Here is a 14,868-nt window from a genome sequence, read left to right on the forward strand (position 1 = left end):
GAAACTCAGTTATGCCAACCTCATTATTAAATAGTTGGTGCTGAAAGGATATTTTTAAAAATACAAAGATATGCTGTATAGCACAGGGAACTCTCCTTCACTTTGCTGTATAGTAAAAACTGGGAACTCTTCCTTCACTTTGCTGTATAGTAGAAACTAACACAACATTGTAAAACAACTTACCCCAATAAAAAATAAATAACTAAATAAAAGTGCACCTAAAAAAATAGACAAATTTCTTACTGTCACCTCCACCCCTCTCTGGCCAGTCCTAGGCTTCATTGGTTATCATTGTGAAAAGTTTGTTTATCCTTCCAAAAATTGCCTATATATACATGAGTGTGTGTGTGTGTGTGTGTGTGTGTGTAAACTGTGTCTACATAGATTGGGTCATACTGTACACACTGTTATGTACCTTTCCTTTTTTCTGACCCAGTAGAATATCTTGCCAAATTTTCCACATCAGTAGGCATAGGTCTAGTTAAGGGATTAGCAAACTATTTCTGTCAAGGGCACTAGATGGGCTTCACGAGCCATACAGTCTCTGTATGACTTTACTATTGGAGCCAGCAACAGCCATAGACAATAGTAAACAAGTAGGTGTGGTTGTGCTCCAATAAAACTTTATTTACAAAAACAGATGGGAGACAGATTTGGCCCCCAGGCCATAATTTGCCAACCCTTGGCCTAGTTTATACATTTAACATCTATGAGGTATTCCATCATATGGATGTACCATGGCTGATTTAACAAGCCCTTTAGTAACATGCATGTAAGTTTCTAGTTTTTATTGTGAGCAGTTCTGCACAACAGCTGTGTACATAATCTTTGCTTACTTTTATAAATATATCTGTGGGAGAAATTCCTGGAAGCAGAATTACTACATCAAATGTAAATGTGTATTTAAAATGTTGCACTCCATAGAGGTTGTATTTGTTTACACCCCCATCAACAGCATATGAGAGTGCCCCTTTCCTTGCATGCTTGCCAGCTCTAAGATCTTAAAAAATGCTCTAACTTTAGTTCTAAAATTAAAGATGTATTATTATTATTATTATTTGGATTCAGTTTTAAAAGTCCTGTTATTCTCAAAAGACATACTGAATTGGTCACATTGGTGATTTCTGAAGAATGGGATTGCTTTGTCATTTAACTTTCTTTTTTATACCTTTCTACATTGTCTGAAATATTTTCAATGCACAGGTACTGCATTAAACAAAAGATATGTGCTAATGTATATTATTGATATATCTTAGATATAATTATGAATGCTGTATATATTTTTGCACCATAGCAGGTATATTATACAAAGAGAAAACACCCTTGTACAAGAAAAAGTAACCCCTGTCCCAGTGTTCCCAGTATACACAATAATAATCCATCCACTGCCTTAGCTCTTTATGGACAGAATTTTGTTCTTTATTTCTCAAAGACAGCGCCCCCACAGGTGAATGTTTCAGTGTGCCAGCTACACTGCTCTGAAGGATTACTACGGTTTACAAAATGAAGGCCTTGTCTTGGAGTGCTGTCAGAATCTGCTTTATTCCCTAATGCACTTCCTTACCATGTGCCAGGACTGTGTGAGTGACCTAATACATATGAACCAGCCAATGAGAGACCAGGGAAGAAAATTCGTACTGCAGTGTCCAGAGTCATCTCAAGGTGGTGGTACGGACCTGACGCTTGGCACCAGTGTCCCCTCAGTTACAGAGATTATTATTGCTGTTCCTTTGGAGGTCCAAGCTGAGATTTTCCATTTCCTGAATTTGTCTGAATTCCCAATGGAACCCACTTGGCACCACAGTGATGCCACAGGAACTTGTATGGTACTTCCCCTGCTCCCCAAACCCCAGCTGTTTGTCCATATATTACTGTTTCACTTACCATATGTTTTACTTCCGGTAGAATGGGAGGTACAGAATCATATCCCTTCTGGAACTATATTGAAGGCCTTGATCTCAGGTGGCGAAAATGGGCCCTGGATGAAATTTATGAGAGCAGAGATAACAACAGAGGATTTCCTACAAGAATTTGGGAGACTTTGCTCTGAAATTGTGAGTGATAAACATACTTGAATTTCCATATTCTTTTTGCCTAGAATAGTGGATGCAACACTTATCCATTAAGTTGGTTAAACTAAAAATAAAGAAGGGAAAACCTAATAACCTGTTATAAGATTTTAAGCTATTTCTTCCATCCCCAGGTACTCAATTTTAACTACACGAATGAAAAAGTAAAAATATTACGTACTAAGCCTCTCCATCAGTTACTGCTCATCTGAAGCTGGAGTTGTATAATGGCTTTGATCAGAAAGCTTGTTTAATGCAGTAATAACATTGAGCCTTTCTCTGGAAAGGCTCTGCATTCTAAGCTCTTTATTTGTATTAACTCATGTACCTTCACAATAACCCTGCTAACATATAATTTAAGATATAATAAAGTTCTGTGGATAGATGGTGGTTTTGGTTACATAACAGTCAATGTACTTAATGTCACCCAAAGTGGTTAAAATAGTAAATTTGATGTTATGTGTTTTTACCTCAATTTTAAATAAATGAATAAATATTTAAATATATGTATAGAAAACATTCTGCTAAGTGACAGAAAGAAGCCAACCCAAAAGACCACATATTGTATGATTCCACTTATTTGAAATGTCTAGAACAGGGAAATCTATAGAAACAGAAAATAGAGTTGTTATTTTCTAGGACTGGGAGTATTGGGGTGTCGGGGGGGAATGGGTAACGACTGCTAATGGGTATGGGATTTCTTTTCAGGGTGACGAAAATGTTCTAAAACGGATTGTGTTGATAGTTGCACAGCTTTGTGAATATATTAAAAAGCGTTGAATTTTACAGTTTAAATGGGTCAATTGGGTGGTATGTGAATTGTATTTCAATAAAGCTGTTGTAAAATGTGCGTGTGTAACAGAATAGCAGACTTGGCCTTGCAGATTTTGAAACATGATAAAATAAGAGTTTTCAAAACCCACAGAGGTTGAATTTAAAAACACAAAAATTGATCAGAAACTGACACTCAGTTCGTAATGGTGAAGTTGAGGCAATGCAGAATCACCAAATGTCTCTGGATCATCAAAAATTAAGTTACATCTGCTTAATACGCTTATAGAGTTTAATGCACCTCTTAGGGTCTTCTGAATCTTTTTAAAATTGACAATGAGTGAGTGAAATAAAGAACTCATTTAACTGGAATACTGATGTAAATAGCTCCATTCCCTAACCACTGTAACTCTAATTCTAAGCCACTTTTTACAACCTTATATACAAAGTTCTGCACAAGGGCTGAGGGAGGGAATTCCTTTTGGCAGCAAGCCAAAGGCCCGGGGTCCTACACCAGGTAGTGGTAGGAAGCCAGGAATATGTGTTTTTCTGTGTCGGGGACAAGCTGTTCTTACTCTTAATGATGGCTGGTTCTCCTCTCCCCTCCCCCATTCTTAGTCAAAGACCTCCGTGCCCCTGGACTCCTTTTTCTCTCTGCTGACCAGTGAGCGAGTGGCAAAGCCGTTCCCAGTGATGACTGAGGCCATAACTCAGATTCGGGCTAAAGGCCTTCAGACTGCAGTCTTGAGCAATAATTTTTATCTTCCCAATGGGAAAAGCTTTCTGCCCCTGGACCGGAAACAGTTTGATGTGGTAAGTGATCCAGAATAATCCGAATTAAGTCTGTGTCCTTGCTTCAGGATGCAGCATTAGTGCTGCCTCTCAGTAGGTCTGGAGTAAATGGGTTTTTTATTCACACACTTGACTCAGTTAGGACTAAATATAACAGGTGGGAAACAAGACTTGTAAAATATCACTGAGCTCTCAGCAAGGTCAGTCATTTATGGGCTTTGATAACTGATTGAAACCTCAGCTTTCAAGACTCCCTTTCATTCTGGAGTTGAACCTTAGTCATCAGATAACACATGCACTTTCGTCAGCCCTCATCTCTTAACAGGCCCTTTGACCTTTTCTCTTCAAAGACCAACCCCATTGCCCTCTATTTCTATGGCATTAATCCTTAGACCAGTGCTGTGCAAACAAACCCACTGCAGTAAGGGAAATGTCCAGTATGGTTGCTACTAGTCACATACGGCTGTTAAACACTTGAAATGTGGCTAGTGGCCCTGAGGAATTCTATTTCATTTCAACTTAAATGTAACTAATCACATATGGCTAGTGGCTACCGTATGGGACAGCACATGAAGGGCTAGACTATGAAAGTACCTGAGAAGATTCTGAGTCAGGAGATGGTCTTCTGTGCCAGGAGGTTACTTCTGTGAAAGACTCCCCATTTCCCTAAGAGAAAGTACATCGTTATCCTGGGACAGATATGAATTACTGAATTATTGACTTGCCTAAACTTCATTCGGTTGGAAAACACGTTCTCATTAAGCAGTGACTGTGTGCCGGGCACTGGCTAGGCATGAGGGGATACTGTGTTCAGTGTGACGGACACAAGCCCTGCCCTCTGGAACATGCATTTGCCATATTTCAGGTTGTCAGTCGCTACATGTGGCTAGTGGCTACTGTGTCGGACAGGACAGTATAGCATTTCCATCATTGTAGAAAGTCCTATTGGATAGTGCTATTTTAGAACGTAAAATCTAGTTGGATTGACAGGCAGAAAATTCAGAGCACAAATATGGGAAATTAACGACCCAACCTAATGCTCTTTTCACCTCCCACCTCCTCATTCCTCCTGTACAAAGCCAGTCAGAGATAGAGTTCTTTTCCCTCTGCACAGCTGCCTGGCTCCTTGCCCACTTTAATTGTTGGTTTCCCCGCTTGTCCACGGCACAGCCCTCCTCCAAGCATCCTCCCCTTCTGGTGCTCAGGGACCTCAGCCGGATTTGAATCCTGTTCTGCAGCTTGCTATAAGCAGTAGCTTTGATTCTCTGAACCTCGGTTTCCTCACCTGTAGTTCAGGAGTAGGAATTTTCTTTGTTTAGGGTAGCTGTGTGGATCCCAGAGTATAATGCATGCAAAGCACTTTACAGAGTGCCTGGCAGATAGGTAAGTATGCAATACGTTGTAATTATTTTCAGAAATTCCTTCCCTCCAGTGTGGCTATGGGGATATATCTTCATCTGGACAAAATCAGTTGGCCAGGCTCGTATTGGGCCCTTCAACTATGTAGGGACTTGTGAGCTTCTTTAAAACAATGGACTTGTTTATTCAGGCTTCACAGGGTCTCTGGCGTGTGCTCTTCAGATCCATTTTCATATTCTATGTCTGCAGGAGACCTGGAGTTTTGAAAATCTGTTTCCTCAAGAGCAAGGGTTTACATTTTTGTTCTCTAAAGCTATAAGGAAAAAAATTATTTTGGTAGAAGTAAAGCTAATGGAACCATTCCTGTGATCCCCATCATCCCTGGAGGCTGTTCCTGAACTTTTCAATGTCACAGAAATCTGTTTCTTCTGACGTGTATGTGGCTTTTAAATTTTGTTCATCTACTTTGTTTTTTGTTTGTTTTTTGTTTTTTTTTAGTATGGATGTTTTATATCTGAAATTTTGCTTGTGTCCAGGTGTAAGCAATGGGTAATGTCTTTTTTTGTGTTTTTTTTGGCTGTGTTGGGTCTTAATTGTGGCACACGGGCTTCTCTCTAGTTGTGGCACGTGGACTCCAGAGAGCGCGGGCTCTCTAGTTGTGGCGCACAGGCTTAGTTGCCCCGTGGCATGTGGGATCTTAGTTCCCCGACCAGGAATCAAACCCGTGTCCCCTGCATTGAGAGACGGATTCTTAACCACTGGACCACCAGGGAAGTCCCCATCTACTTTGTTTTTTAAGTAAAAACTTTTACATTATTATTATTTTTTTTTGTAAAGAACACATGATGTAAGATTTACCATCCTAGGGGTTTCCCTGGTGGCGCAGTGGTTAAGAATCTGCCTGCCAGTGCGGGGCACACAGGTTTGAGCTCTGGTCCAGGCAGATCCCACATGCCACGGAGCAACTAAGCCCGTGTGCCACAACTACTGAGCCTGCGCACCACAACTACTGAAGCCTGCGTACCTAGAGCCCGTGCTCCACAACAAGAGAAGCCACTGCAGTGAGAAGCCCGTGCACCACAACGAAGAGTAGCCCCTGCTCACCGCAACTAGAGAACGCCCGTGTGCAGCAACGAAGACCCAACACAGCCAAAAATAAATAAATAAATAGATTTATTTTTTAAAAAAAGTAAATAAAAAATGCTAATGTAGTACAATGAAAAAAAAAGATTTACCATCCTAGATATTTTTAATTATACAGGACAGTAATTTTAGGTATATTCACATTGTTGTGAAACACAACCCCAGAAATTTTTCATCTGGCAAAATAGAACACAAGTCCAGGGATCTCATCCAGTTTAAATCTCAGGAATTTTTTCACTTCTGCAAATGTACTCACCTATGAGAGGAGGTGTCTGCTTGGCAGACTTGGCCCTGACCCCCAGGGTTTTCTCCCCCTCTCCTCTTGTCTCGGCTGGTACAGCTGTGCTGCTTTCCTGTCGCATGATGCCTTTATTGGTGTCTGAAACACCTGGCTTCTCTGCTACCCACTGTTGACATTTTCTTTAGAAGGAGCTTCTTTGTCTTCTTTTAGCTCACTCAGGTCCTTAGGAGACCAGGAAGAGTCAGTAACTTATTCAGAACATTTATTTGTCTGAAAAGGCAGTTCTTCTCTAACCTTGAACAATGGGAGTTTGGAGGAGAGGGAGGGGCCCTCAGGTTTGTCCTTGGTCTTGGAGAGCGAGGGTCAATTCAGGAGTGACTGAGGGAGTTAGTTCTATTCTTTGGGCAGACCAGAGGGTATTGGTTACAGGCCTCTATGGACATTTTAGGCCTGCTCACAGGAGATCAAGCCATGGGGACAGTGTCAGAGGACTTGGGGTTGCTGGGTCAGAGGTAGCCTGACACTGAGACAGCTGTTTCAGGGTTCTCCTGAACCCTCAGCAGCACCCCACCAGTTCTGGATCAGATACAGGTTGAAGCAAGGCTGTCAGGATACAGGAGGCTCTTTGCATGAAAGGGAACCATGTCTTTGCCACTGACGATCTCTTTGGTGTTGGCCCTCCTGTGGGATTTAGCTGTCTAGGCTGAGTACAGCTGTTTGTTTTTTAACTTCTGAAATATGGACATTAAAGTCATGTTTCTTTTATAACAGTAAACAGTGCCTTCTTTCTGAGAAAATGGTGAAATACTTTCCCTAAAACTGAAACGTGCAGCTTTTCTGTGCATTCACAATACCTAACATTAGCAAACTGCTATGTCATTTCGGAGCACACTGAAGTTCACTAAGTTTCCCAGCTACCGTTAAGATAGGTAAGATGGGGCTTCCCTGGTGGTGCAGTGGTTGAGAGTCCGCCTGCCGATGCAGGGGACACGGGGTCGTGCCCCGATCTGGGAAGATCCCACATGCCGCGGAGTGGCTGGGCCTGTGAGCCATGGCCGCTGAGCCTGCGCGTCCGGAACCTGTGCTCCGCAACTGGAGAGGCCACAACAGTGAGAGGCCCGCATACTGCAAAGAAAAAAAAAAAAAAAAGATAGGTAAGATGGCTGTTAGTGTTCCCAGTTTCCTGACGATGAACCTGAAGCCCATAGTGCCTTCGCTGTTTGCGCAAGGTCACTCACTGTGTCTGAACCAGAACTTTGGTTTTCTGAGTCTTCCCTTAGGTTGTAACCCAGTATTTCCAAATCACTCCTCTTAAAAAAGCAACATCATTTTATATCATGACACTCTTAAGTTACTTATTATAACAAATCTCCACTGCCTTCCTTCTGCTCTGCTTTTCAGAAAATATACTGGGTGTACGTGGGAACACCACTTTTAGGGACATTCATCTCTCCTTCCTGTCCCTCCCTCTCAGGTTGTGGAATCCTGCCTGGAAGGTGTCTGCAAGCCAGACGCCAGGATGTACAAGCTGTGCTTGGAGCGGCTAGGCCGGCAGCCTTCTGAGTCCATCTTTCTGGATGATCTTGGACTGAATCTAAAAGCAGCTGCCAGCCTTGGTATTCACACCATTAAGGTAAAGGTCACTGTTTTTTGAACCCCTGTTGTGCCCCAGGCACTAGTGTAAGCACCTCTACGCAGTCCTCTTACACTCATAGTTGCAGTTGCCTCTGGTGGTTTTCACCCATGCTGCCATAGTCTTTTTATTTTTTATTGATTATGAAATCTAGGTGACTAGCCACTTGTATTTTCAATAGGAAGTAAGAAGGCAGAATGAGAAAAGAGTTACACAGGGAGGTGAATGGCAGGCTTAAGACATTTTGGGTGACAGCTCTGCTGGCCTGGTGATGCTGCTCTGGGTGGGGACCCAGCAGCTACCAGACACACGGGCCACCCCAATGCTTTGAAGCAGGAGAAGCCACGTTGGTGGCCGGGGTCTCTGTCCAGCTTTCTGCATTTGGGTTTTCGTTATTAGCTGACGGGCCCGTAGGGACAGAGTGGACACTACACACAATATTCTGCCCTCCTGGCACAAGGGAGTATCATTCACTCTTAACCGGCACTCTTCCCAGCAGATAAGAAAGTTTAATGTGGTTAGGAATTAAATGGGAGGAGGAAACTCATTCTGAGGCTTTCTCATGAGCTGACTCCCCTGGCTGCAAAGTCCTTGCTCAGAGAACTGACTTCTTCTATATTTCCCTCTAAGAAAGTACCCTCTCAGAGAACAGGCAGGAGGGTGGGGCAGGGTTGGCTGGGTGTCCATGTTCAGTATTGTCTGTGAAACCAGGTTCATGACCCAGAGACTGCAGTAAAGGAACTGGAAACTCTTCTGGGTTTTCCGTTGAGAATGGCTGTTCCAAACACTCGCCCTGTGAGAAAGACGATGGAAATTCCCAAGGACTCCTTGGAGAAGCACCTCAAAGGCTTACTGGGGACCCAAGCCACAGGTAGTTAAGCTTCTGTATTTTGGTAAAGGCTAGGCTTTCAGTCTGGTTCTCACTTTCAGTCCTTAGTGGAAGATGCTGGAGACAAAGACGCCATGTGGTGAAGCAAATAGCCAGTGGGCTCAGTGAGCCCAGTGAATCCGGGTGCTGCTCTGTTTTGCTTGGGAAAAAGCACTGACTTCCTTTTTCACGGATCCCCAAAGTGTACTTGGCCCTTGTTCCATGTGAGAGTGTGGTGTGGCAGCAGTCGCCTGCAAAGGGCTGTCCCGGAGGAGAGGAACTTGCAGTATGTGCCCAGGGGTGTTTGAGTGTTTCTGATATTTTTGAGATGACAGCCTGTTTTGTGAAGGTGACTTAAAAGTTGCACGAATTTAAAATGTGACAAGCCGTCTCTATCTCTTCAAAGGAACCTCTAGCTCCTTCTTCACATTCCACCCTCAGAAAAACAGGTGCCTCATGACCTTTTTCTTTTTAAATTTATTTTATTAAAGTATAGTTGCATGAACTTTTGAAGAAATTTCTACCTGGTGATAAAGTTTGATCCTTGAAAGTACTTTTTTAAAATTTAATTTATTTTTTTATACAGCAGGTTCTTATTAGTCATCCATTTTATACATATTTGTGTGTATATGTCCATCCCAATCTCCCAATTCATCCCACCACCACCACCCCCCCTGCCACTTTCCCCCCTTGGTGTCCATATGTTTGTTCTCTACATCTGTGTCTCTATTTCTGCCCTGCAAACCAGTTCACCTGTACCATTCGAAAGTACTCTTTGTATGCAGCTTCTCATGAGGATTTTTTTCCAGTGATGGGATTGTTCTTAGAGCCTCTGCAAAGCTGAGGGACCCTTTCTGATGAGACCAGCTAAGTCAGGCAAACTCCCATTTCCTGCGAATCTGTGTGTACAGTTCATCTCATTGTGAAGACTAGGGTTCATTAGGCTGTTTCTGCAAGGGAGCCTCAGAGTTTAGCCTGCTGGGGTGGGAAACGCATCTCCTGAAAGCAGCTTTGGCTCGAGCTGCAGGCCTCTGCATAGCTCCTTTCAGCTGTCACGTCATTGTCAGGCGTGGTGTGGCCGAGTATGGGGTGAGGGGCACACTTTTCAAGTGAGGGCACTTTTCATCCTCGGCTTAAAGCATTCCATTTAGCAAGATGGGTTTCCATGACTGTGCTTGTGTTTTACAAACAGAACTAAAAGACTTTTCTTTACGGAGCAGGAGCTGGCAAGAAGGACAAAATTGGACACCTGCACAAAGTGAAAATTGTCATGGTGTAAATCCAGTGGCCTTTGCCACACCATAGTGTGATATTCTGGACTCGAGCTGGAGGTGGGGGGTATGCCTGGGACGCAGTCACGTCTGGTACCCCGGGAGGAGCTGCTTTCCTTACAGATCATTCCAAATCAGGGCGCTCCGCATCCATATGCAGTACTCATTAGAAAGAAAGAATGTCTGTCCACATTTGTCCTCCAGAGCTGGTTTGAGTTTTCCTTGCTTTCAAACTTGCAGGCCCATTGGAACTCCTTCAGTTTGATCACGGGCAGTCAAATCCCACCTACTACATCAGGCTGGCTAAACATCAGCTGGTTCTGAGGAAGAAACCGCCAGGGACACTGCTCCCGTCCGCGCATGCAGTAGAGAGGGAGTTCAGGTAAATTCTCAGAGCTGGGGGCGTGCTTGCCATCCCCAGCCTCCGCAGCCCAGCCCCTGAGCTGGCCAGTCAGCACTCCATTAAAGTGCCTTGAGACATTTAAAATTACAAGTGTGACTCCCCAAAATTATTTCTGATAAGAACATGTCACCTAATTTTATTCAGGAGCTTGTTTTCTCTTTTCTCTACCTAAACCTCTAGGAGACTAGACTTTTTTTGAGCCTCTATTAAGTGCGGTCATAGCCCAAGGAGGCATGGTCGTGAGTTGATAGTTATTGAAACCTGGGGTTCCTTATATGAATCCCTCTACTTTTATGTATGTTTGATATTTTTCATAATAAAATGTTTAAAACGATAAATGTATTACAACCCATCCAAAATAAAATCTTTTGCTTTGTGAATAGGAAAATTTAAACATAGTAGGTTGAAAAACACTAGCTCCAGACTCTTGGACAGTGAGTGGCAATGCGATGACTGGACTCCAGAGTGGGGCTTCCTCTCCTGAACGGCTTTCTCTTCCTCTTCCGCCTTCCTTCCAGCCTATCATGTTCTGCAGAAGGAAAGTTGCAGAGAGTAGAAGGAAAATGTGATGGCGGCTCCTGGCCTCTTCTTTCTCACCATTTACTATCTCCCCTCTGACTTTTTGGTTCCTTGAATCTGACTTCTCTAAGTGTTACAGGGACTGATGACTGACATTTATGAAGCCTTCAGGGTTCGTTTATGAAGCCTACAGGAAGAAACCTGTAGCTATTTGTGAGCATTCATAAATGTGCCCATGTGATAGTGAGTGTGTGCTTGTAGAAGAGAAACCCTGAAATGCAAAACTCCCACTGTCTCTGTGCCTCCTGCTTGTGAACTCTCACCAACTTCCTAGCGTACTGAGGAATTCTGGAGTGTTAGAAGGACATCGAAAAATCCAAGAATGCACAGAATTTCCGTTTTAGTAAAGGAATAAAATGTGCATTTGAAGATGAAATGTGTATGGTATCTGCTTATAAAATGCCAAATCAAATTTGGAAAACTGGGAAAACAGTATAACATAATTTATAAAAACCTCAGGGTAGTCATACTTTTATACCTAATAATTCCAATAGGGGATCTCTCTTTAAAAAAATAGTTCTAAATAGGGAGAAAAGCTTTATGCATTAATATGCTCACTGCAGTGTAGTTTATAATAAAAAAATTTGGAAACCTACAGGTACAATAAATGAGTAATGATTATGCAAACCTTGGTATTTCTGCTTGTTGGAACAATAACAGTAATAGCTAACATTTACTGAGTGTTTAGTATGCGTCAGGCACTAAATAAATGCTTTGAATATATTGTTAACTCAAACCATTCTCACAACTCCCTGATATGGTCCTATTATGATCTCCATTTTATAGATGAGGACAGTGAAGCTTAAAGAAGTTAAGCAACATGCCTAGTGACACACATCTAGTATGTGAGTGATGGAGTCTGGCTTCACACCCAGGGCTGGTAGGATTCCATACCCCAGTCTTAATGATTATGCTATTATTGCAGCCAATAAAAGGATGCCTATAATAAAATTAAAATGTGTATAATAAAAGTTTTTTCCTTTTTGGCCACCCATTGTGCCTTGGGGGATCTTAGTTCTCCAACCAGGGACTGAACCCAGGCCATGGCAGTGAAAGTGCCGAGTCCTAACCACTGGACCACCAGGGGACTCTGCAGAAAATAAAATTTTAATGTAGCAAAAACAGATACAAACTATATATGTCTTAACTATGTTTTTTGTAAAGACTTGTACATTGAAACAAAAATATTGGAAAGGAACACACCAAAATGTTTACCCTGGTCATGTTTGGGTAGTTTGTTAGTACAAGTTGTAAGTGACAGAAACCCACCTAGCCTGACTTAAGCATTCAAAAAAAAGAAAGGAGGAGGAGTGATAAAATGTATTGGCTTCATTATCTAAACCTTTCAGGTGTGGCTGGATCCAGGGGCCCAAATAATGTCACCAGGACCCATTCATTCTCTCTCTCCATCTCTCAACACTTCCCTCCTTGATAACCACAGTGAACGTTCCAGCATATCTCCTGAGATTGACTCGTTGGCCCAACGTGGGTCACAGCTTTGTTCCTGAACCAATCTCTGTGGTCAGGAGGATGCATTATTCAGATTGGCCAAATCTGGGTCTTGTGCTCAACCCTGGAATCAGGATTGAGTCACTCTCACCCAAACCATGTGAACCTACAGTGGGGGAGAGCTGTTTCCCAAAGGAATGTCTAGGTATTACTATCAGAACATGAAAAGGGGAAAGGACAGCAGGCAGCCAAAAGCAGGAGCCAGTTATTGGTGATAAGACCGACTCATTATTTTTCTATTTAAAAAGATTCCTTCCTTAATGTTTCATAGAATTTATCAGTAAACCCATCGGGCCTGGAGGCTTTTTAGGAAAAATTTTTGGATTATGGGTTTGATGTAATAGATATTGGCTTATTCAGGTATTTTATTTCGTCTTGCCTTAGTTTTGGTAAATTGTAATTTGCAAGGAATTTGTACATTTATTAAAATATATAAAATTATATTATAAAATATATAAAGTTATATATGTCCATTTCATGTTAACAGTTGAATTTATTGTTCAAAATATTCCCTTACTTTTTTTTTTTTAATTTATTTTTGGCTGTGTTGGGTCTTCGTTGTTGCGCGTGGGCTTCTCTAGTTGTGCCGAGCGGGGGCTACTCTTCGTTGTGGTGCGCATGCTTCTTATTGCAGTGGCTTCTCTTGTTGCGGAACATGGGCTCTGGGTGCGCAGGCTTCAGTAGTTGTGGCACACAGGCCCAATAGTTGTGGCTCGCGGGCTCTAGAGCAGAGGCTCAGTAGTTGTGGTGCACGGGCTTAGTTGCTCCACGGCATGTGGGATCTTCCCGGACCAGGGCTTGAACCCTTGTCCCCTGCATTGGCAGGCGGATTCTTAACCACTGCACCACCAGGGAAGTCCTCCCTTACTGTCCTTTTAATGTATGTAGGATCTGTAGTGATTTTCCCATCTTTACCATTCCTGCTGTGGATTGATAGTATTTTCTCTCTCTTTCTTTCATCAGTCTACCTAGGGATTTATCATTGTGTTGATAATTTAAAAGAACAAATGCTTAGTTTTGTTAATTTTTCTGTTGTTTATTTTCTATTTTATTTAGTTCTGCTCTGAGCTTTATTTCTTTCCATCTTCTTACTGTGGGTGTATTTTTACCTTCTTAGGTGTAACCTTATGCCATTGATTTAACATCTTCCTTTTCTAATATGAGCTTTCAAAGTTATGTTACTTTGTAAGCACATATGCATCCCACAAATTTTGACATGTGTTTTTATTATTATTATTACAGTTTGAAATATTTTCTAATGTCCCTTGTGATTTCTTCTTTGACCCATGGCTTATATGGAAGTGTGTTATTTAACTTCCAAATATTTGGGCTTTTTCTAGCTATCACATAGTAACAAGTTCTTGTTTAATTCTATTGAGGTCTTAGAAATACTCTGTAAGATTTTGATACTTGGGGCTTCCCTGGTGGTGCAGTGGTTAAGAATCCACCTGCCTAATGCAGGAGACACGGGTTCAAGCCCTGGTCTGGGAAGATCCCACATGCCACGGAGCAGCTAAGCCCATGCACCACAACAACTGAGCCTGCGCTCCTAGAGCCCGTGAGCCACAGCTACTGAGCCCATGCACCCAGAGCCCGAGCTCTGCAACAAGAGGAGCCACCGCAATGAGAAGCCCGCACACCGCGATGAAGAGTAGCCCCCGCTCGCCACAACTAGAGAAAGCCGCACGCAGCAACGAAGACCCAATGCAGCCAAAAATAATAAATAAATAAATAAATAAATTTATTTTAAAAAAAAGATTTTGATACTTGGAAATTTATTAGGACTTATTTTATGGACCAGTACGTGATATATCTTGGTGAATATACTGTGTGCACTCTAAAAGAATGTGTATCCTGCAGTGTCTGTGTGAGTGTTATAGAAATATCCATCAGGTCAAGATGGCTGGTAGTGTTGTTCAGATCTGTGTCTTACTGACTTTTTCTAGTTAGTGTAGTTTTGATCAAGTCAGTTACTGATAAAGGCATTTTACAGTCTCAGCTATGATTGTGAGTTTGTCCGTTTCTATCTTTCATTCTGATAATTTTTACTTTAGGTATTTTTGAAGCTCTTATTAGGCACATACACATTTTTTATTTACTTTTGTAATTTGAAGTATAGTTGATTTAATGTTGTGTTTTACTTTCTGCTATACAGCAAAGTGACTCAGTTATAAATATATACATTCTTTTTTATGCTGTATTTTTTATATATACCTTCTTTCTCATATCC

At 42.0% G+C, this 14,868-nt stretch overlaps 1 protein-coding gene across 3 annotated transcripts in view; it reads left to right on the top strand.

Annotated features, from left to right (window-relative positions):
- ACAD10 (acyl-CoA dehydrogenase family member 10) overlaps positions 1 to 14,868 on the top strand; it is a 58,440-nt gene that overhangs the window by 6,873 nt on the left and 36,699 nt on the right. For all 3 annotated transcript variants that reach the window (XR_016387482.1, XM_089894494.1, XM_022597859.3), the window contains exons 3-7: positions 1,906 to 2,054; positions 3,459 to 3,653; positions 7,850 to 8,008; positions 8,720 to 8,879; positions 10,388 to 10,529. Coding sequence is in view for 2 of the 3 variants with exons in the window: in XM_089894494.1 (XP_089750620.1) it covers positions 1,906 to 2,054; positions 3,459 to 3,653; positions 7,850 to 8,008; positions 8,720 to 8,879; positions 10,388 to 10,529 (805 nt within the window). In the remaining variant the exon portion in view is untranslated. The remainder of the gene's footprint in view (positions 1 to 1,905; positions 2,055 to 3,458; positions 3,654 to 7,849; positions 8,009 to 8,719; positions 8,880 to 10,387; positions 10,530 to 14,868) is intronic.

The sequence above is a fragment of the Delphinapterus leucas genome, chromosome 14 (assembly GCF_059928025.1).
Source record: "Delphinapterus leucas isolate spDelLeu-1000000601 "Yukka" chromosome 14, BTC_Dleu_Yukka2, whole genome shotgun sequence".
Lineage (NCBI taxonomy): Eukaryota > Metazoa > Chordata > Mammalia > Artiodactyla > Monodontidae > Delphinapterus > Delphinapterus leucas.